The 24,544-nt window shown below is 44.2% G+C and overlaps 1 protein-coding gene across 4 annotated transcripts in view; it reads right to left on the bottom strand.

Moving 5' to 3' along the window:
* Window positions 1-21,274, bottom strand: part of L3MBTL3 (L3MBTL histone methyl-lysine binding protein 3) — a 91,909-nt gene extending 70,635 nt beyond the window's left edge. For 2 of the 4 annotated variants that reach the window (XM_030217869.1, XM_030217865.1), the window contains exons 1-5: window positions 21,077-21,274; window positions 14,211-14,259; window positions 10,815-10,944; window positions 6,115-6,301; window positions 128-260 (exon numbers count right to left, since the gene is read on the bottom strand). In XM_030217869.1, the coding sequence (XP_030073729.1) occupies window positions 128-260; window positions 6,115-6,301; window positions 10,815-10,944; window positions 14,211-14,233 (473 nt within the window). In that variant the 5' untranslated portion in view covers window positions 14,234-14,259; window positions 21,077-21,274. Of the gene's footprint in view, window positions 1-127; window positions 261-6,114; window positions 6,302-10,814; window positions 10,964-14,210; window positions 14,260-21,076 lie in introns of all 4 variants that reach the window. The other 2 variants (XM_030217868.1, XM_030217866.1) reach the window with 2 other exon arrangements.
* Between the last annotated feature and the right edge of the window lie 3,270 nt (window positions 21,275-24,544).

The following is a 24,544-nucleotide window of genomic DNA, read 5'->3' as shown; positions in this document are numbered from 1 at the left end:
ACCTGTTGATATTTTAGGCATTTATATTTCTAAAATACATGTGTTTAACCATTCAAAGCATTTACAGAGAATATTTAATCCACAACATTAAAAGAAGAACCAGAAATAACAGAATAAGGATATGCACCTATCTCTGTGCTGTTGTGAGCAGGTCCTGCTGCAGAACCTGCCATTCTCCAAGCTGTTCATCTTCCCAGTGTGTCCACAGTTTGCACAAGCTTTGTCCCCTGAATTAGAATCAGACATGCTGCCCCTGGGCACTGCAGAAGAAATGGGAGGAATTATTCAAGGAAAGACATTTACTTGGTGGGGATCGAACAGGCAGCCCTGCTGGTTTAATACAGTCCTATCAGAACCCTAGCTATATATAGGAAAAGAACAGCGAGACCAAACCGTGTGATTACTACATAAAGTTAATAAAATCAGTAAATACATTCCTAAAATACTCAAAACCAATCAAGTACAATTTTCAATTAAAAATTTAAAAAATATTTACATAAATGTTTTTATAAGATTAAGTTCTCCTAAAACAAAATTACTACCACATTGCTTGCTTTTTTATTTTTAACTGATAATATAGGCACCACAAGGATGAGTAGACGTGTAAACTATCCGATGAGAAATTCCTTCTTTTGAGACTTTACCAGAGCAATTCTATAAAGTATGTGCTCACCGCATTACGCACGAATTACACATGTACTGGTATGTCATTAGAATAATATACACACACAAGCCAAAATTCCACCTAAGTACTATTCTGTAAATATGTATATATCTTACATAACACATATTTTACAGGTGAGGTGTACACATAGGTGGAGTCTGGGTGAAGCATGAACAGGACTCATACTTACGCACATAATTTACAGAAAACTGTAAGTTACACAAGTATCTCCAGCACTTAGGTGAACAGACGCTCTATCACAGGCATAAGTGCTCACACCTAACTTAAAAGGCACACATGTTCAGTTGCACTAGTATTCTATAAAGAAAAGTTAATGTCTACAATCCTTTATAGAACAGGCTTTCTACCAGGCATCCTGTGGGTGCTTACTTATGGGCACCCAGCTATAGAATTGCCCTTACAGGACTGGATTGATATCCAAAAAAATTGTTTTGATACTTGCTTTATATATTTTTTATTATATATAACTCAAGGAGAAATTAGATCTTACCTGCTAAATTTTCCTTCCTTTAATCCAACCAGATCAATCCAGAACCCACTGGTTATGTTGACAGAGAAGAGCAGCACCGTGCAGCCTTTGCTCTTCAGTATTTTGAATGACAAAGCAGTGGAGTCCATGTTTTCAACTTTTTACTTGTCAAAATAAGTCATTTTATTTTTAAAAAATTTGAAAAATGAAGCAACTGAAAATACTGAACAGGAGAATAAAGTTCTCTCTTGGAAACAGAAATAAAAGAAGAAATAGAACAATTATGCTAGAGCGGATGTATCATCATATCTTAGGGTGGGATTCTGGACTGGTTTGGTTGGATTAAAGGAAAAGAAATTAACAGGTAAAACTTAATTTCTACTTCCATAGCATCCATAAAAGACCAGTCTAGAACCTGTGGGATGTAGCAAAGTAGTTCTTTGAGTGGAACCTTGAAATCCATGCCTCTATCACTTCAGCTCTAAAAGCTACTTCTATTCAAGCTCCTACATCGTTGATAATGCCTTGCTAAAGTATGAAGCAAAGACCATGTTGCTGCTTTGCAGATGTCTACTGGAGATGCTGCTCTCAATTCCTCCCACAGGTCACTACACATCTGGCAGAATGTGCCCTCAAAGCATTAGGGGGCTGCTTCTTCACTAAGATATAGTTGGATGAAATAATTTCTACTAGACGATGCACAATAGTAGTTTTAGAACAGGGGTTCTTAACCAGTAGTGCCCACTGGAGGTCAAACAGGGTGCAGAGAAGGGTTTTGAAATCCGAGGCAATTTATTGAAAACTTTCTACATAGCGTGAAGACAATTATTAGGATAGTTATTGATAGTACAACTGAACTACTGTAATTTTAGTGACATGTTAACAGTTAGAACTAACTAGTCAGTAGTGGACACATGGTTTAGGAAGGGGTGCAAGGGTTTCACTGATCAGTTCAAGGGGTGTGGGAACAAAAAAAGGTAAAGAACCCCTGTTTTAGAAGCTGCTTGACCGTTCCTTTGTCCCCCAAAAAGAATGAACCACCTATCTGATTTTAAAAATTCATTTGTCACATCTGTCTCAAACGTACTCTTTGAACATCTAATAAATGTAAAGATTTAAATTTCTCTCCATGTTCTTCTCTGCAGAAGAAGGTAAGAATGTGCGTCCGATTTACACAAAATTCAGAAATCACCTTTTTGGAAGAAAAGAAGGAACTGTTCTGATAGATACCCTCACCTCTGTAAATTGGAGGAAGGGATGTCAACAAGATAAAGCCTGCAGTTCAGAAATAGCCAAGAGGAACACTTTCTTCAGAGTGAGATCTTTTTAAAGTTGCTCTCTACAGAGGTTCAAAAGGTGGACCTACCAATGCCTTTAGCACCAAACTCAGACTCCATTTTGGAAAAGAAGCACAAATCAGAGAACAAATAAGACTTAACCCCTAGAGAAAACAAAAAGTGTTTAGTGAGCTGCTATAGAACACCTCTCCAGACATCCTCAAAACCAAGACAAAGATAAACCTTTTTGTAGACCTTCTTGAAGAAATACTAAAATGTGAGCGATAGATGAAGCAAAGAGAGAACATACTCTCTAAGCATACCATAATTCAAAGACTCTAGCATACATGTAGAAGTGGAACAGTTCTGCACCTGAAGCAGAGTGGATATCTTTTCCTCTGAATATTCATGGCGTTTCAAGCATAACTGCTTACGAGCCAAGCCATAAGAAAGCTGGATCCTCCATGATTATAAGCCCCCCCCCTCCTCTCCCCAGCAGATAGGCCTTCTTTATCGGGAAGGTGGAATGGTTGATCAACCTTGTTACAAACCAAGCCCGCAAACTAAGGTTTTTGTACTAATCTGAAGTTATCAGACTCTCATGGCATGGGTGAGATGCTATTTTCTAAATTACGTGACATTGGGGGCGTATTTTCAAAGCACTTAGACTTCTTGCACAGTAACCTAGAGAACTTTGTGCTTTGAAAATGAGCCCCCAAGTATCAGAAGTGGTAGGAACACAATGTAGCTCTTCCTGAGGCCAAGGCCAGACTCTTTCTACTGACTGAAGCAGCGGAGGGAGTATTGACCTTTATCCTTTCAGCTTCAATAAAGATTAAATGATTACCCCCCTCCAAAAAAATATTATTTATATATCTATATCTATCTATATATATATATTTTACACACATACATACACAACAACAAAAAAGCACTGGACTTTGGCATTGAGCTTTGTTGCCATGAGATCTAAAAATGATTGCCCCCAGTAGGATCCTATCAGAACAAGACAGGAGGAGATAGCTCCTACTCTGCTGAATTCAGAATGTGGCTGCCAATATAATCCTGAATTGAGAATGTGGCTGCTGACATAATCCACCCAGACATTCTGAGTTCCTGCAATCTGTGCTGCCAAGAGAGCTAATAAGTGCCTCTCCATCCAATGAAGGCATCTAGCTTGCTTCCTTGGCACTTTTGATTCTTCCCCATTTGTTGATGTAAGCATTGATGGAAAGTTCTCTTACCAATGTTCCTTGCAGGTGAGAACTGAAGGCCTGAAGGGCTAGACAAAGTGCTCTGATCTCCAAACAGCTGATGGACCAAGATTCCGTTCACTGAGACCAAGCCCTTTGTGCCACCTGATTTTGGCAGTGGGCTCCCTAACCAAATTAGACTGGCATTCGTTGTCATCATTATCTAATTGAGAGAGTATAGGCACATTCCCAAAAGAAGATTGCTAGACCAAAGCTACCATTTCATGCTCTGGGAGTGTGCTGACTACTATGAGAGAAGATAGATCTTAATGGCCTCATATGGGTTGAGGCCATGGGACTAAGTCTATGGATGCTACTATCAACCCCAGCACCTGCATGTAGTCCCACACTTAAGGCACTTTCTGTTGCAGAAGTAATTGAATCTGAGACTGAAGTATGCACATCTGCTTGGGAAGGAAAACACTCCATAACTTAGTATCAAACCTCATTCCCAAATATTCAGAGGGAAGAACTTGCTCTTTGTAACATTCACTACCCAGCCTAGAAACTGTAAAAGCGTGAGCACATGAACTGTCTGAGCATCCGAACTGTTACCTTTTTGCTCTCCTGAAAAGTACTAGCACAAATTAACCAGCTGTCCAGACATGGATGAATCCTGGTTCTCTGTTTGCAAAGGAAGGCTGCTACTACTACTACCACCAGCACCACCACCATTACTTTGGAGGAAGTTCTGGGTGCTTGGAAATGCTGCTCTAGAATTGCAAAACCTCAAGAATCTCTGATGTGGCAGTCAAATTGGAATATAAAAGATAAACCTCCTTGAGAATTAGAAAGTTTCCCACAGCAATGACTGATCTTAAAGCTTCCATTTTGAGATGTGGAACCCGCAAGGTGCAATTTACATTTTTGATCTAGAGTGGGATGAAATGCATTTTCTTTCTTTGGTATTGTGAAGTAAAAAGAATATCTTACAATGACCCATTCAAGACTTGAGCACCAGAATAACTGCCCTAAGGTCCATGAGATTTTGACTTGAACTGCCACCATCTTGGCAGGAGTGCAACACAGGAAACCATACGCTTTTCTACAAGCAGACAGGAGAACTCGAAACTTGTGACCTTGCTTTATCTCTTCCAACACCCACTGGTCAGAGGTGATTCAGACCCATTCCTCAAGAAACCGAGTTGGCTGGCCACCGATGAATATGTGAGGAATGGGCTCACAGGACATCGGGAGGGGGAGGGAGGCACCTGCATCTCAAGAGCCCTGGTTGCCTTCTCTCTCATTCCAAAAGGAAGTTTAGCAAGACTGAAAACAAAAGACGTTGAAATGTCCAAGTGCAGCCTGGTCTGTATCTCTTCAGGTCCTGAAATCTAGGCCTGTTAGATGAAGATTGTGCCAGAGCCGGTGGTAGGAGGCAGGACTGGTGGTTGGGAGGCAGGGATAGTGCTGGGCAGACTTATACGGTCTGTGCCCTGAAGAGCACAGGTACAAATCAAAGTAGGGTATACACAAAAAGTAGCACATATGAGTTGTCTTGTTGGGCAAACTGGATTGACCATGCAGGTCTTTTTCTGCCGTCATCTACTATGTTACTATGAGAAAGTGGCTCGCGTCTCAGGTAAATCTCTGAGGTTTGGACTCTCCCATGTCCTTGACTAGTTTTTGTAGATCTTCTCCAAAAAGCAATTTGCCTCTGAAAGGAAGTCTACTGAGGCGAGTCTTTGAAACAGAATCCGCAGACCAAATCCTCAGCCACAAAAGCCTTCCAGCAATACTATATTGCTATGCCTCTTGCTGACGTACGAATAAGATTATAAAGAGCATTAGCCACATAAGCCAAGCTCGTTTTCACATGAGCAGGATTCAATGAATCCTCCAATACTTCCAGTTTGACCAATAGTTGGTATGCTCTAAAGATATACGCGCTAAAAACTGCTGCATGAAAAGGACAACACTGAGACTTCAAACAACTGTTTAAGCAAGGACTCAAGATTACAGGTCTTGCACATCTTTAAACGCAGTTCCCCCTTCCACAAGAATTGTAGTCTTCTTTGTAATTGCTGTTTGTGGGAAAATGTATATGGTGTTTTTCACAGTGAAAACTCACTAAACAGTTCTCTAAGGACAGAGAATCTAATGGACCAGGTGGATTCCATTTAGATTTGAAATGGCTTGCGCAGCGGTAACCCAGCAGCCCTTATTACCCACCTCAATGGGTGGCAATAAGGGCTCCCCATCGCATGGCCGTACACAGCATGGCCATGTGTGCGTGGGGTCTTTTACCCACTGCGGTAAAAAGGGCCCTGGCGCACGGGAAGAAAGGCCCCTGCAGCTAGCGCAGGGCCCTTTTCCCCCCGCAGCTTGGTAAAAGGACCCCATAGTGATTTAAGCCATGAGGGTGCATCAGCACAATGGCTAAGCAGCACAGAGAAGAAGCAGACATCACTTTTAAGGGTGGCAGTTTACCTTCAGGCTCGGTGGTGTTGGGGATGATGGTGGCGGGACTGGCAGCAGCAGGAGTGGATGCACGAGAATTAAGGCCAGCAGTGCTAATGCTTGTGGTAGTAGCTACAGTTGGTAAGGCAACAGATTTTATGGCTTCTGCTTCTACTTCCGTGATAATTTCCAGCGTCCCAAATTCACTGAGGCGAAACTGTATGAAAGAGAGATAAAGAATGTTAACTAACAACAAGGCATAACAACCAGTAGTGACGCTAAACGAGAGACACCATTCAATAAATCTGTCCTGCAGACCACTGGTCCTAAGGTAGTACTACTGTCACAATGAATCATTCTCTCAGGGCTTGCAAAGCATGAAGGACAGGGCTGTTGATAATTTCATACAACTAAAGCACCATCCACTGGTAATGGAACAGCATGGGTAAATTCAGCCGTGATAAAATCACTCTCAAAGGCCTGGCCTGGTGATTTAGCGGTAGTGTTGCATGTTACAAATTTGGGAGACCTGAGCTTAATTCAGGTCAGGCTTCTTCTCTCCAGGTCAGCTGGGATGCTGCAGTAGTGCTCATAGCTTCTGGGTCAAGAAGGCAGTGGTGAGCTTCAACCATAACTCAATTGTGACATCTAGAGGCCAGACTTAAGGTCTATGTTAGCCGAGTTCTGGAAGGAGCTGCAGTTTCTCCTGGCTAAGGGAGTGTAAAATACGTGAAAATAAACCCTGTGTAGTTTGGAATGAAGCTCATGATGCCACAGGTGAACAGAGGCCAGTTCTAATACAGCAGGAAGCCAAATGAAGCAGAAGGAAACCTAACAGGCCAGTATAAAAATCCATACCCATTATTCCCACACAAAGGACAAAAGCACAGAAATGCGACTACTAACAGAAATGTCCGTACCAAGTGATTATTCTGTTTTATGTGTGGAGAAAGCGAACATCCTCAACAGCAAATGCAACTGGCAACTAGGAAAATGTGGCAGAAAAATATACACACTGATCCAGTTGTATACAGACAGCGTCACTGGTCTCATTAAGAATAATTTCCAAGGAGGCCCTCTTACACAATGCAAGTGTTCAAATGAGCGTTAGGACAAATTTGAGAAACTGAGATTATCTCCAACATACCCTAGCACAAGAATAAGATTAATTCCTGTCACGATATATGCAAAATGAACCCATCTGAAGACATTACCCCAATGGAAATGTCTTAAGTCTAAAGAAGTTTGTTCTGTGTTGAGCTGATATGAGAATTGCTGGCGTTACCTGATGCTACTAATTTACAAAATTCATCCAGAGCCTCCTAAGACATTTTCACAGTCTAAAATAAGGATCCTCAAATCCAGTCCATGAGATTCACAATCCAGCCTGGTTTTCAGGATTTCCACAATGAATATATATATATACACAAACACACACATACATATATGTTGATGCGCTCTTCCCTGGCGTCTATGTGGCCCGATTCTTCACCAGCATTTCCATTGGGCCACTGGTGTCTCCCACGCTATGGGTCCTCTTTTGGTGTGCTCCGCCAGCACCGTTTCCACTCTGCTTTGCCTCCAGGCTGTGGTCATCACTTACGCTGCTTGTTCCCGGCATCTGTCACTACGAGTCAAAACCTTCTCGGCTTTGCTGCTGGACCGAGGTGGTCATCCTCGGCGCTGCCGGCTGTTGGACATCTGCGGCTGCTTTGTGTTTGGAGAGTGCTGCACGTTGAAGGGGCCCTGTTTCCTCCTAGATCGCCGATTCCAGCCGTTGGCCACCGCCTGCATTCCTGTCCTGTTTGCAGGATCTGTTTGCCTGCCTTAATGTGTCTCAGCGAGTGAAGACCTGATTTTGGACTCCTTAATTTCTCTTCTTTTTGCTTTGTTCTCTCTGCCTACTTATTTGTTTAAATATTGTATTTGTATTGCCACTGTTCTGGCGATCGCCTTTCCAGTCTTTATTGTAAGCCACTTTGAGCCCGAATCCTGGGGAAAAGGTAGGGTAAAAATGCACTTATATATATATATACACACATACACTTCCATTCACTGCTTCCACTGCATTCATACATATTCATTGAGGAAATCCTGAAAACTAGGATGGATTGTGGATCCCTGATCTAAGGTGTCTAAAAATAGCAACTTATCTGAAAACCACAAATGTACAAAACTTTCACCTTACTTAATAAATTTCTCCTAACCCAAGTAATGGCAGGACAGTTTTAACAGCAACTGTTAAAACTACAATGTGCTTGACTGTCAAGTTCGACAATCCAACACCAAAACAAAAGATCAAAGGATTAAAAAACTGACTTTTTAATTTTAAAAGAAACTACGTAGCTACTTTAGCCTCAAGTGTGCAAATAAATAAATAAAACCATCATACACAGTAACATAGTAGATGATGGCAGATAAAGACCTGTATGGTCCATCCAGTCTGCCCAACAAGATAAATTCACAGCATAAGATATATTATACTTCATATATTTACCTGATCTCGATTTGTCATTGCCATTTTCAGGGAATAGACTGAAGTCTGCCCAGCAATGTCCTTGTTCTAAAACTTCTGAAGTTGTTATTGAAGCCCCTAAAACCCCACTACAACCCTCCAAATCCGTTCAGCCACAATCTGGGCACAGACCATAGAAGTCTGCCCAGCGCTGGCCTTGTTCTCCAACTTCTGAAGCTGAATCTGCCCAACTATGATCAAAACACAGACTGTAAAAGTCTGCCCAGTACTGGCTTTGCTTCCCAAAGTACAGGTGTTGCCATCTAAATCACTGCTAAGCTCCTTAGGATCCATTCCTTCTAAATAGGATTCCTTTGTGTTTATCCCACGCATATTTGAATTCCGTTACCGTTTTCATCTCCACCACCTCCTGCGGGAGGGCACTCCAGGTATTTACAACCCTCTCAGTGAAAAAGTACTTCCTGACATTATTCCTGAATAATGATAAAGAGGAAGTGGAAGTTGGCAGATGACCTGCCAACCAACAATCCTGATTTAACACAAGTTGATGATCAGAAAGCCATTGTGCTATAGAATCAAGACAACACTGAAGAGATGTAAGATCAGGGTGGTGAAGCTTAGTATGGTAATGCAACAGACTGTCATCTGAGTAAAAATGGAAAGAAATTGAGAACCCTTCTATTACAGTGGCTAAAAGGATTTTTAAAAAAAGTTAAAGGGGAAAGAATTGACCCCCGTGGAACCCCAAACCTAAGGTTTATTAGTAGAAGTAGCAGAGAGTGTGACAAATTGAAACACTCTATCAGTTAGGAAAGAGTGAAACCAGGCCAGTATAGTGCTCGTCAATCCCAAGAACTGGAGATGATCCAGTAGGAGTGAATGATTGATGAAGTTGAATGCAGCTAAAAGATAGAGAGAAACAGCAAGAATGATCAGAGCTTTATCTAGAAATGAATGCGCTTCACTCAAAACAGCAGTTAATATGTTCTCTGTGCTACAGCCAGTTCTGAAGCCTGCCTTGGATGGAGAGCAACATTTTGCTCCACATATTAATTTAATTGAAGGAATATACTTTTTCTACAATCCTTGACAGAAAACATAGATTAGAAATTAATGGATTGACAAGGATGGGTTTAAGGAAGGCTTTTTTAAAGATAGGTTGGAGAATGGCAAATGGCAACTTTCCACTAGCTGGGGACAGGGACAGAAATAAGGCTAGTATTAACTAAGGAAAGTAAAAAGGTTAACAACCCGGGGTGTAGAAGCCTTAACCACGCAGATGCGAGAAGGTCTACAAAGCAAGTTGTTGACCTCGTACATACAATCTTATTATTACGAGAAGTCATAGTCTGCTCCTGCAAAGATGACCAACATAAACTGCAAGGGGGAGCATCCTTGCTTGGTTCAGGAGGTCAAATGGGATCAATTTTCTGGGCTTTCAGCGAAACAAAAGATGCCCTCAACGTTAAGATTTTAGAATTTAAAAAACAAAACAACAACAACAACAACAACAACAAGAGAAAGACATTCTGCCAAAGGAATAGATTTTTGGTCTTCTGGATGTCCACTTCCTGAGAGAAAATGAAAGACTGAATAAAGCTCCATAGTGGGCTTGATAGATTTCAATATCCTGGATGAAAAATATTGTTCCTTAGTTTTAGTAAGATGATTAATTTAACGCCTTTTTGAGGGAATTCACTCAAGGCGGTGTACAGCAAGAATAAGTCAAACATAAGCAAAAGACAACTACAGCAGTAAAAATATTCGAACAATACAAAGTATGGCATAGTATGCTATATTACAATGTCAACACAATACATAATAAAACATTTTCACAGACAGCTTAGGGTATAAGCTGTCTGTGAAAATGGGTCAAATAGATAAAGAGTAAAACAGGAGTAAGAAAATAAGGGGAGTAATTTAAAGATAGTTGCAAATTTGAAATCTACAATAAGTAAATAGTCCGTTGTATTGACGATGGTGGATTTTACAGTGCAGAAACTGATCGACTCCATCTCCATTGACATTCAGGTTGTCTGATTTGTCTTTTATACAGTCAATTTTTAAATTGTATTATATATTTGAATTTGGAGGAGAAAGATAATGTGTATACATAAGACACATTAAGGAATGCATTAAAATGGGGGTCTAATACCCTGAGCAATATCAGCTAAGGGAGAGACTTTCCTGTTGGATGCACTATAGACATGAAACATATTATAGTTATTGTTAACATTGTTTCTCTTTTCCTTACTCTGATATTACTTCCCGGAAGTGTAGCGATTCCGTCTTTCCAGTCTAAGGCACTCATTACATCAAAGTCCTGAGTCGCTGTCGTGTCTTGTTTTCCTTCTGAGACATTGTGTTCCATCTTCCAGATTAAACTATATGTTGGAGAAACAACTGTGGGAGTTATTTAAAAGAAAGAAAAAAAAAAAAAAAAACATATAAAAATGACAGCATGAGTGCGCCAGGATGTGCCACACTAGTTATCTGCATTTCCCTTTTGGTCAATTTAATTTTACTTTGGCATGTACTATTTCATTTCGCACAACAAAGCATCCCATTTTGTGTTAGTGCAAGCTAAAACAAAATGAAACAAATAAAAATGAAAATGCACAAAACTGTGGCTTTGCCTAACATTTTACCCACCAACTGTTCTCCAAGACATTAACACGAAACATGACAGGATATACAAAACTCTATACATACACTTCTCTGAAAAACTCCCCAGCAGTTTCAACTTGATCACTGACTTTTTCGTCCCTAAAGAGGTCCTTCTATCAAGCAGCGCCAGAAAGTGGCCAGCGCTGCGATTAGCGCGTGGGTTTGCCACACGCTCTGTCCACTTTCTAGCATGGCGGAAAAATGTTTCAGTAATGGCCGTGCAACAATTTCACAATGGGCACACAGCCATTCCCGCCCAAGCCCTTACAGCCACCGATTCAGTTGGCGGCAAGGGTTCTCATGCTAATCCTGCGGTAATCGGACAGCACGATTACTGCAAGGCACACCTACTCCCTGCCCCCTACGCTGATCACAGTAATACTGCGGGATGCCCCAAGGCTGTTTTGTCAAGCGGTAACATATCACCTTTTAGTAAAAGGGCCCCATAGTTTACTGTGCATACCATTTTTCCAAAGAAATAGAAGTAGGATTTGTGCCATATTAGCTCACTTGAAAGCTTGAAAATTAGGATTAAAAAAAACAATACAAGGTGATAATTATTTATTAGAAGCCTACCTTAATACATTTTGTAAGTAATTTTAAAAGGTGTTTCTGGCATGAACAACATTTTACAGATGGAAATGACCTTTTTCTAAAACTCCTAGGGGTACACGTGCTCCTCAGGAAGGGACTGGGAAGGCTTCAAATTTCAGATTTGATGTAGGTGAAACATCAAGGTGTGTTTGGACTTTAATATTTTGACATATATGCAATATGCACACAAAATAAATAAGCAAATTTGTGCCCATCAGAGCAAGATGTAAAGGTGTGCATGTACTTTCCATGGAGTAATTGTTAAAGGGAATATATGCAAATGGTTTACCTTTTGAAAAGTATCACCAAATACTCACAAGTTAGGCAAGCTCTTTAAAAAATTATACTTTTTGAGCCTGATCTCATAGGATGCCTAAGGAAAAGTTCAAAAAGATGCCTGTTTCATAAAGGTAACATATAGGTACCTATGCGAGTATTAAATAAGCTCCCAGAATTAGCCTCTGTAACACACAAATGCTGATGCACACACCTGCTCAAACCAGGTGTAAATGTGTGCAAGTATTCTACATGTCTACTTGTGTATTTTATAAAATACTAGTAAGAAATGCCCGTTTCGGGGAAAAATGAAATGGGCGCTAGCAGGGTAATCTCCCTCCCTCCGTGGCTCCCTTCCGAGTTCCAGACCTCTCCTCTCCCTCCCTCTGAGGCTCATTTTCAAAGCACATAGACTTACAAAGTTCCATAGGTTTCTATGCAACTTTGTAAGTCTAAATGCTTTGAAAATGAGCACCTCTGTCCGTCAGTGAGGCGGTTGCGAGTTTGTGTAAGTAAAGTTCAGAGCGCTCTCCCAGCAGCTGTCACTGTGGAAGTCGTGCGCTGTGTGTTCCCCGGCCCGCTCTCTGCGTCATCGCGTGTTGACGCGAGGTCGGCGGTACACTGACTGGAGGCCCGCCCCCGCCCTCTACGTCATCGTGTTTTGATGTGAGGGCGGAGCTACAGTGACTGCAACCTGCAGGCCAAACCGGATATCTGAGGCGCCTTAAGTTTCCGGATTGAGGCTTCAATGGAACGTTGGAGGTGCCTTTTATATATATAGAATATGCACATGCTTTACAACTCTACCTGCCCCAGACGTTTTTGCTTTGCTCCATTGTGGCAGAAAAATGTCCACGTTTTGGGAACACCCAAATTTATTTATTCAAAAGATTTTTATTCCACTTGATCCGTAGTTCTCAGTGGATTACATATACAATCTAAAAACAAATAAAACATCAACACAAACACTACAAAATCCTACCCCCAACACGTCCCCTTCTGATTTGGATGCACTGCATACGAACTATATAGAAAACTGTATTAAAAATGGGTTTTGACAATAGTGATTCAGATATTTTGGCAAAAAAAAAAAAGTCTGTTGCTTTGTGCTGCCTTTTGGACATTTTTCTGTTTTGAAAATGAGCCCCATAGTCTTGCCAGTGCATACATGTGCATATATACGCAACAGTAATTTTAGAAAATGCCGTTTTTGCGTGTAAAGCAGCTTTAGATGTAGCAAATACATTATGAATATAACGCCCCTTTGTGATTAGCTTTCAGGTATTACACTCCCATCATCAGCTAAAAACCTAGGAGTCAATGTACTAAATTTGTTAATGGTAACACAAGCATTAATGAATGTTAAACACCATCATTGAATGCATTACATACATTTAAACTAGCTTGAAATTAGTGTTTATGTAGAAATCTATGCTAATTGGATGCAACAGTACATGCTAAACAGTTCGTTATCTATTAACAGTGTGAAAAATAACATGCACTGAAATGCACATAAAGTAATAAAGATGCATTAAAGCAAAAAATCGTAACTATACATAATAAAGTTGTAGTTAAGTTTTAGCATTACTATCTGCATTAACACATACCACATTTGCTTCTCATTAACATCAGCTGTTAAAACATAGGCTAAATGGTCAACATTAAAAAAGTTTAATACATCAGCACGAAAATGAGTCTGAGGAAAACAAGTCAAATAGTCACACACATTACAGAAAGAGCCAGGAAATCTACTGTAGCAGCATTTAATTTATGAAAGGGCGACTATGATAAAATGAGGAAAATAGTTAAGCTAAAAGGATTGCTGCAAAGGTTAGGACATTAAATCCGGCATGGACGTTGTTTAAAAATACCATCTTGGAAGCCCAGATCAGATGCAATCCATGCATTTACAAAGGTGGAAAGAAGAGAAAACAGCCAGCCAGCAAGCATGGTTAAAAGGTGACGTGAAAGAAGCTAATTAGAGCCAAAAGAACAACCTTCAAAGAACGAAAAAAGGACCCAAATGAAGAAAATAAGAAGCAACATAAGCAATGACAAGTTAGATGCTAAAAGAAAATATGAAGAGAAAATTGCTGCAGAGACAAAAACTCACAGTAACAACTTTTCCAGGTACATCAGAAGGAGAAAGCCTGTGAGGGAACCTGTGGGAACATTAGAACATGAAGGAGTAAAAAGGGGTACTCAGGGAGGGCAAGGCCATAGCACAGAGACTCAATGAAGCAAAGAATTCTATCTTTATGGAAGAAGATATAAGAGATATCCTGTACCAGAAATGGTTTTCAAGGGTGATGATGTGGAAGAACTGAAAGAAATCTCAGTGAACCTAAAAGATGTACTGAGCCAAATTAAAGCGTAGTAAATCACCTGGAGCAGGTGGCATGCATCTAAAGGTACTGAAAGTACTTAACCATGAAGGTGAAATTAGGCCTTACCTGCTAATTTTCTTTCCTCTAGACCCTCCAGACCGGTCAAGACGCTTGGTTATGCACGCCTACCAGCAGGGGGAGACTGAGAACACTCACTTTGAACTCTGTACATACAACCTGTGCCTAGCCACATATATCCAGTATATGCCTAGCAAAGCAGAGAAAATTCAACACCTAACTGAAACCAAAACAAACCCCTGTACCTGGAAACCCAAGAGACAAACCAAAGTGTGCTGAAGCAGACTGAACGCAAGGAGCGCCCCATTCTGCAACATATTAAAGTCAAGGAAACATCTCCGGCATTAACCAAACATTAAAGAAATAGCCATAGCAGAACACGGGCTCAAAAACAAAAAAAAAGGTATCTGACAAGACGGGCGGGCTCTTGACCGGTCTGGAGGGTCTAAAGAAAATTAGCAAGTAAGGCCTAATTTCACCTTCCTTAGCAACCCTCCAGACCGGTCAAGACGCTTGGGAAGTACCAAAGCAGTATAAGATTAAGGACGGGACCTCCAAAACCCAGAGGACAACACAGCAGCTCCAAAACCAGCATCCTCCCTTGCCTGAACGTCAATTCTATAATGCCGCACAAAGAAATGAATGGAAGACCAAGCCGCTGCCTTACAAATGTCCTGCAGAGGAATAAAACTACTCTCCGCCCAGGAAGCAGCTACCCCCCCGGGTAGAATGTGCCTTAAGCACCGATGGCACCGCACGCCTCTTCAACAAATAAGCCGAAGCAATAGCCTCTTTCAGCCACCGAGCAAGCGTTGTCTTGGAGGCCGCCTCACCTTTCTTAGGACCTCCAAACAAAACAAACAACCTATCAGAGGCCCAAAAATCCTGTTTCCTGCTCAAGTAAGAAAACAAAATGCATCTAACATCCAATTTGGCCAAGCGACATTGAGAATGATCACCCAAACGATTACCCAATACTGGCAACGAAATCACCTGATTCACATGAAAAGAGGACACCACCTTGGGCACGAAGGAAGGCACCATCCGCAAAGTAACTTTCTCGCTAGAGAAAGACAAGAAGGGCTCCCTACAAGACAAAGCCTGAAGCTCCGAAATTCTACGCGCCGAAGAAATGGCTACCAAGAAAACTGTCTTCAGAGTAAGATCCTTACAGGTGCTAGAAGCCAAAGGCTCAAACGGAGGACCTACCAGTGCCTCTAAAACCAGGTTCAAATCCCAAGGAGGAACCACCGGACGATGTGGCGGACGGATCAACTTCACTCCCTTTAAGAAACGTACCACGTCCGGAGAGGCCGCCAAGGATATCCCCTGAATCTTGCCTCTGAAACAGGACAAGGCTTCCACCTGCACTTTCAGGGAAGACAGCGAAAGACCCCTGTCTAATCCATCCTGAAGAAACTCCAAAACTTCTGGTATTGAAACACACAAGGGAATATAAGTCCGCTCTTGGCACCAATTCTCGAAAATCCGCCACACATGCACATAATCCAAAGAAGTAGACCTCTTATGAGAACGCAACATAGTGTCAATTACCCTGAGAGAAAAACCTTTCTTCAATTTGTGCTGCTCAAGAGCCAAGCTGTAAATGAGAATGGAGAGGGGTCGGCCATCTCGATCGGTCCCTGTATCAATCTCACCTCAGGCCCCAATGGGATCAGCTCCTGAACTGCCAAGCGTACTAGATCTCTGTACCACGGATGGCGTGGCCAATTGGGAGCCACCAGTATCACTACACCCGAATATCGCTCGATTCTTTGCACTACTCGCCCCACCAATGGCCACGGAGGGAACACGTAGAGCAACTCTTGAACCGGCCACGGAAGAACCAATGCGTCGATCCCTTCGGCCCGCGGATCCCATCGCCGACTGAAAAAGCGCAGAACCTGGGCATTGTCGGCCAACGCCATGAGATCCAACACCGCCAACCCCATTCCAACACTATGCGATCGAAGACTGATTGATGGAGAGACCACTCTCCTGGATCCAACGTGTGCCTGCTCAGAAAGTCTGTGCTTACGTTGTCTACTCCTGCCACGTGTACCGCTGAGAGAGTCTGAAGATGCCTTTCCGCCCAATTCAGTAACTCTGCCACCTCTACAGCCAGCGCTTGGCTCCTCGTTCCCTCCTGCCGATTTACATAGGTGACAGCCGTGGCGTTGTCGGAAAGAATCCTGACTTCCCCTGCCTTTGAGAAGGAACTGAAAAGACTGAAGAGCCAACCGAATTGCTCGCGTCTCCAGGCGGTTGATGGACCAGTGAGCTTCCTCCACCTGGCCCAGACAATGACCTCCCCAGCCTCTCAGACTCGCATCCGTGGTGAGCACTACCCAGTCTGGAGTGTCCAGTGGCATGCCTTTCACTAGATTCAGAGTGTGAAGCCACCAGCGCAGGCTGTGTCAAGTGACCTCCAACAGAAGAAGCCTCTCCTCCAACTGTTGAGACTGAGGAGGCTATTGGCCCAACAGAGCTCCCTGCAACTGACGCATATGGGCCCTGGCCCAAGGAACCACCTCTATTGCTGTCACCATCAGACCCCAAACCTGAAGGTAAGCATGGGCAGAGGGAGCCCTCTTGTGCACAGAGCTGCCGAATCTGACCCTGCAACTTGGAAATGCGAGTGGCCGTCAGACACATCCGGCCTTTCTCCATGTCGAAACGCACCCCCAGATACTCCAGGGTCTGAGAAGGAACTAGCTGACTCATGGCCAGATTCACCACCCAGCCCAGCGACTGTAAAAAAGGAAAACACTCGTATGGTTACCTCCTCGCTTTCCGACCTTGATTTGGCTCGGATCAACCAATCCTTGAGGTAAGGATGAACCAAAATGCCCTGCTTCCGCAGAGCTGCCACCACAACCACCATGACCTTGGAAAAAGTGCGAGGAGCTGTCGCCAGACCAAAGGGAAGCGAACAAAACTGGAAATGCTTTCCTAAGATCGCAAAGCGAAGAAAACGCTGATGCACTGCCTGAATGGGAATGTGCAAGTAAGCCTCTGTCAGGTATAACGAAGTAAGAAACTCTCCTTTCCGCGCCACCACAATTACCGATCGTAAAGTTTCCATCTGAAAAGAGGAGACCTTCAGGGCTCCATTGACTCTCTTGAGGTCTACAATGGAACAAAATGAGCCCTCCTTTTTGTGTACAACAAAATAAATGGAATAACAACCCGCTCCCCTTTCCCTTGGAGGGACGGGAACCACTGCTCCTAAGTTGATCAGACGCAACTGAGTATCTCGCACAGCACGCGCCTTGTGCCTCGAGTGACAAGGAGACACGAGGAAGAAATCTGAAAGAGAACCTTCGAACTCAAGCGCATAACCGTCGCGAACTACCTGCAGCACCCACTGATCTGACGTAATCTGGACCCACCTCTGGTAAAACAAGCATAACTGAGCGCCGACGCGCACCAGAGGCTGGGCCCCCACACCATCATTGAGAAGAACGGACCGTATTAGAAGCTCCCGAGGAGGAATCCTGGCCTCCATGGCATCCACCCCGAAAGGGCTGGGTCCTCTGGAAAAACCGACCCCTAACCGCACCAGAAGTCCTACCCCGGCCTATACCACCTTGCTTCTTGAAAACGTCTGCGCACCAAAGCCCCCTGGAACCTGACTTAGGACGAAGCTCCGGAAGCCGTGGAACCTTTGCCTCACCAAGTCCTCGCACCACCTTATCTAACTCCTCCCCAAAAAGCATAGAACCTCTAAAGGGGAGTGAACAAAGCTTTGACTTAGAAGCCGCATCCGCAACCCAGCCCCGCAACCACAGGGCCCAACAAGCTGCAACTGCTTGGGTCATGTTCTTTGCAGACACCCGCAACAAGTCATATAGTGCATTCGCCAAAAAAGATGACCCCATCTCCAACTTCACCAAATCCTGAACCCAGGAAGCCCTATCAGACTCCAGGCCATCCAGTAGCCTCTCAGCCCAGCGAAAACACACACGCGCTACCAGACCTCCACAAACCGAAGCTTGTAACGCCAAAGCAGACAAATCGAAACTCCGTTCAGAAAGGATTCCAACTTCCTATCCTGAGGATCCCGTAACGCAGTCCCACCATCCACCGGGTTAGCAGTAGCCTTAGTCACTGCCGTCACCACGTCATCCATGGCAGGCGCCTTGAAAGAAACTCTATCCTCCTGGGGAAGAGGAAAACCCATGCCTCCGGAGGCTTCGACCCCCGCAGACTGACCCGAAACCAGGATTCCCTGTGGAGACAGCAGTGGCTCCACTCCCGCATGGGCCGAATCCAAAATGGTCAAAATCGGGATCGCTGTTGACACTCCCCGCCGGCAGTTCCTCAGCCCCACCTAACCCAGCGGCGGGAACCTCTGCCGTTAACGGAGGCGCGGAAGGGGGCTTAGGTTCTCCACAAAACCAGCACTGACCTCCCAATATGTCTAAACCCCAACGCGCACAAAAGCGGCAGCGGAGGAACTTCCCCGACATTACCAACAGCGGGGAATAACACAGCCCAACAAGTCAAATTGCAGTAAACCCACTACACAGACTCACTGCAAGCCTCAGCTCTCCCGGCAGACAGATCAACACTGGCTCGAAACCGGAGTGCAACTCCTGCAGCTCCTTTTTTTTTTTAAAAACTTTATTTGAGCCCCACTGCTTCAGACTACTAGGCACTCAAGGCTGCCGCTCTACCACGGCAGCTGCGGCACAAGGCTGCTCAAGAGGGGGAGCCAGCTAGGGGGAGAGACCCGGCCACCCGGGTGTGACATCTCACAGGGGACGACGGAAGGCCCCACCAGCCCCAAGCATACCAAGGGACCAGGCACAGGGATTTCCTTTGTCGTTTACACTTGGGAAGAAAAAAATAAACCAACTTCCCTTAGAAAAAAAATCTAAATCCTACCAGCCCGGACAAGCCGCACAGGCTGCATGTCTACCCTCTGCTAGAGACATACTGGATATATGTGGCTAGGCACAGGTTATATGTTCAGAGTTCAAAGTGCGTGTTCTCAGTCTCCCTCTGCTGGTAGGCGTGCATAACCAAGCGTCTTGACCGGCCTGGAGGGTTGCTGAGGAAATTGCTGATCTGCTGTTAGTAATCTGTAACTTGTTGTTAAAATCATCCATAGTACCTGAAGATCGGAGGGAATGTAATGCTGATTTTTTAAACGGGTTCCTGGGGTGATCCGGGAAATTACAGACCAGTAAGCCTGACATCAGTGCCGGGTAAAATAGTGGAAACTATTATGTTAAATTTTTGTTTTATAGAACAGATAATAAAGAGCATACAACAGCATAGAAAGTTACTGTTCTACTTTTACATTGTCTTCTTCCCAATCCCCCCCATTCCTCCCTCCCCAATTATACACTGCCCTTATACACGTGTGAATAAGTTGTAAAACAAGAATTACCAATAACAAGCAATGGAGCTTCAATATAACTGCTTCTAATAGGTTTAATAGGAGTTTCATCACTACAGCTGACGACAGCACTGATGTCCAGATATGTGCCTACACGCAGGCAACGGCTGATGATGAAATGAGCAGCGGAGGCACATGCTAACGAAATTCAACAACCTCCTGTCACTTTTGCAAGATCACTGGAGAGTCTCAACACCGTGCAGGCCTATCTGGAGGCCACTGGATGTCAGTGCTATGACAGTTTTTACCGTCTATGGAACTCACAGACACAAGAGTGCACAATGACTGATTACTTCAAGTAAGCCTAACGTCAGTTAACGGAGAATGTATACTGTATGTATAATAAACCGTACTGTACATATGTTTATCAGATGTCAAGCTTCTTTGTGTCACAATGGTTAAGTGCACGCTCTGGTTAACTGCATGTATTTCTTTGGTCCCAGACCCTTGCACTTAAGCGGATTGCACTGTGTGTGTATATATATATACACATACATACACACACACACATACATACATACATAAAAACAAACATAAAAGCAGCATCTCCATTTCAGCCAAGTTTTCCGAGGATTTCCTTGGAACTAACGTCACTATTAGGCCAGTGGCACTCTAATTCTTTTTTTTTTCTTTTGATCAAGACAAGAAATCTGAACTTGACAAAAAGAAACAAAAGATTTGAGCCCTTTCCAAACTCATCCTCCTAGATCACCAAACTTTTTCCTTCCCGGGTCGGTCCGCTCGGTGTCGCTCTTGCCCCGACCCGTGCGCGAGGGGTCCCGTATAATGAAACCGAAAATCAAAACCTATTCACCGGTTAAACGCACAGCTCCTCCCCCCCTCCCTTAATACTTAGCTCGGGAAGGAATATTCCTCTTCCTCCCCTCAAAAAAAAAAAAAACCGCTCCTCCCTAGTACCAGTTTTCCTTTTCCCCCAAGAAACCTGCCTTAAACCGAATTAAAAAGTTAACTGCTCCTCTCAGAAATGGAGCAAAGGCGGCCCCGAGATCCCCCCCCCCAACCGCTCGCACCCCTCCCAAATAAAACAACTAAACTCTGCAAAAAAAAAATAATAATAATAATAACTTAAAAAGTGCTGGAAGATCCTCCCAAGAGTCGGTGGAGCGGCGGGGAAGGAGGAGGGAAGGGACTTAGGAACCCACCTACCTTCCTCCTTTAAAGGGCCACCTGAGGAGGGGGAAAGAAGAGACAGCGGTGGCGGCGCTTTTCTTTCTCTACTCGCTTTCCCGCGCCTTCATTTTCCGCTTTAACACTCGTCTCTTTCGCGCCCCCCCGTTTCCACACGGTCCCCGCTGCCGCTACCAGAGAGCAAATTTCAAAGCGAGCCGACAATTTTCCACGGAGAGAGGCTGACGGTAACAAAATGGCGGCGGGAGGCGAGGCCTAAAAGGCGGCAGCGGGGGCCCGAGCGGGGGGAGGAGGGGGCACGCTGCACCAGTGCCCACCCTGGGGGGGGGGGAAGAAGAGGAGCAGACCCCCCCCAATACCCACCAGAAAGTTAAACAACCCCTCATCTTAGGACTGAGAGAAATCGGCCTACCCCCTCCCCCCCACCACAGAAAAATAATTCCAACGTCTTATCGTTACTTAATATGTTCATGGGGGCTGGAGCACCCCCCCCCCCCCCGGCATATTGAACGGACGCTTTTCACTTCCTCCAAGAAGGTGTCATTTGTGATGGGGTTAAGTGGTAGCCCCAAATCCTTCTGAAAAGTTGGCTCCTATGATACATCTTAGCATTGGCATTTCAGCTTTTCATTTTTACTTCTTCTTTTCTTGGGGGGGTGGGAGGCAAAGGAAATGACATTTTCACCCCTACAACACCATTGCCTTGGTTTTGTAACTTTTTTTAAAATTATTATTTAAATAAAAGTGTGAAAACAAGATTTGAAAATAGAAGCCGCGGGGGGAATTATGTACCTCACACCCATACAAAAAAAGGCCAGCAACAGCTTTGCTACCACTCTCACTATAGATAAGTTACAGCAGGACAGGCTCTGCTGTCTTCCTCTTTTTTTTTTTTTTTTTTTGCAAGAGAAAGGGGGCATTATGGTCTGTGATAATATGGAGGTGCGCAACCACTTAACCCCTATTAAAAGTAATACCCTTCTAGGAAGGAAGGGGGTAAACATCCAAATGAAATGTGCACAATGGTGGTCCTAGGAAAATTAATCCAAACTATAGATGTACAACAATAAGAAATACCCAAGGAGCTTGTTGACACTCAGTCCCCACTGGCCATCAAATTTATTTATTTGTTACATTTGTATCCCACATTTTCCCACCTATTTGCAGGCTTAATGTGGCTTACATAGTACCGTAAAAGCGTTTGCCAGTTCCAGTATGAACAAATACAAGGTGTAATTGTGGTAGAATAAGGTTCATGTATGGTAGATACATTGGGGGAACATTAGAGAGGAAGAGGGAGAGTTGGGTGTGTCCATTACTATCTTTGGTTTTGTTGTGTTGCAGGTACTCAGGCTCTTATGTTGGGTCGGTGGGATATGCTTTTCTGCTCTTACGTTGGGTCAGTGGGCTATGCCTTTCTGCACAAGTTTGTTAGGAATTATTGGTGCCAACTTTTCAAACGGTCTGGGGATGCTAAAAATCATACAAATTACCCATCCTTGGGCAAAATTAATGAGGTTGCTTAATATTGGCCATGCTTAGCACCCCCTGAAGTCACAGAACTGGCACCTATGATTCAGAAAGGAATGGAGAAGAAAAGAGACTATAATGCTTCTGTATAGGAAAAGAGAGGTGGGGGGGGGGGGGGGGGGGGGGGAGACAGATTTAAGACAACAGCACCTATCCAGTTCACCCAAATAGATGTATGGTATAACTGTATCTGGAGCACTGGGTACAGTTCTGGTTATCCTCCCTTAAAATTACATACTGGAGCTAGGAAAGGTGACAGGGTAGAACCACTTTTTTTTGTGGGGGAACTAAGCAGATTAGGGCTCTTCAGCTTGAAGAACAGATGACAAAGAAGCCTTCCCCTTAAATGCGATGGTGGTCTAGTGGCTTCTGGGCAGGAATAATCCCCAATCATTCCTGCACCCACCAGTTTCTCAGTCAAAATGACTGCCGAGACTGCCACAGGAGGTCCCGGCTGCCATTTTGATATTAGAACCAGCGTGGGCAGGAGCAACTGGGGATTGCTCCTCTCCATGCTGGTTCCAATGGCCTCTGAAACTGCCTGTGGTAATCATGGCAGCCATTTTGACTGAGGAACCAGCAGGGGCAGAAGCAAGTGACTGGGGATCTTACTGCAGTACCCAGAAGAGGCTACTAGACCAAGTCATTTAAAGGTAGGCGTGGGAAGGGCCTTCAGGTGGTGAGAGGACAGAGGGGGTGTAGGCAGGCTGGTACAACACTCTCTGGGGGTGAGGGGTATTCATTTTCTGACAAAACCACAGAATGACCGAACCCTGATTACAGGCCAGTTTCAGTCAGCCTCTGTTCTTCCCTCCCTCACAGCACCCCTGATTGCACACTGATCTCCACAATAGGACAAAGATGAGAATAACTGGATGTCAAGCCACATCCTCCTCCTCTGCTGCATGGTTCAAATTCAGCACCAGATGAGGGCATGACCAGGGCACAACTCCCTCTTACACTTGTGATGATCAGCACGGGGGGGGGGGGGGGGGGGGGGGGGGGGGGGGGGGGGGGGGAGGGTGCCCATATGGAGGTGCTCCAGGGGAAAAGGGGAGAGTGAGCTGTTTAGGTATGGGGAGGGGGAACGTAGCAGGAGAGGAAAGAGCTAGCTGTCTATGCTGGGGGTGGGGGTGGTGGTGTGCAGGTGAGGAGGAAAAATGCTGGAGAAATGTATGAGAGAGACCTTGGGGTGTTGGTGTCCAAGGATATGAAGGTGAAGAAACAATGCGACAAGGCAACAGCCGTGGCCAGAAGGATGCTAGGCTGCGTAGAGAGGGACATAACCAGCAAGTGATAGGAGGTGTTGATGCCCCGCTACAAGTCGGTGAGGCCCCGAGGCCATATCTTGCTAAAGATGTAAAAAGACTGGAAGCGGTGCAAAGAAAAGCTACAAAAATGGTATGAGATTTGCATTGCAAACCGTACGAGAGACTTGCCAACCTGAACATGTATACCTTGGAGGAAAGGAGAAACAGGGGTGACATGATACAGCCGTTCAAATATTTGAAAGGTATTAATCCGCAAACGAACCTTTTCCAGAGACGGGAAGGCGGTAGAACTAGAGGACATGAGTTGAGGTTGAAGGGGGGCATACTCAGGACTAATGTCAGCAAGTATTTTTTCACAGAGAGAGTAACATAATAGATGACGGCAGAAAAAGACCTGCATGGTCCATCCAGTCTGCCCAACAAGATAAACTCATATGTGCTACTTTTTGTGTATACCTTACCTTGATTTGTATCTGTCATTTTCAGGGCACAGACCATATAAGTCTGCCCAGCACTATCCCTGCCTCCCAACCACCGGCTCTGGCACAGACCGTATAAGTCTGCCCAGCAATATCCTCGCCTCCCAACCACCAGCCCCGCCTCCCACTTGTGGAATGCCCTCCTGCGGGAGGTGGTGGACATAAAAACGGTAATGGAATTCAAACGTGTGGGATAAACACAAAGG

The sequence above is a fragment of the Microcaecilia unicolor genome, chromosome 11 (assembly GCF_901765095.1).
Source record: "Microcaecilia unicolor chromosome 11, aMicUni1.1, whole genome shotgun sequence".
Lineage (NCBI taxonomy): Eukaryota > Metazoa > Chordata > Amphibia > Gymnophiona > Siphonopidae > Microcaecilia > Microcaecilia unicolor.
This window is presented reverse-complemented; position numbering and strand designations above follow the sequence as displayed.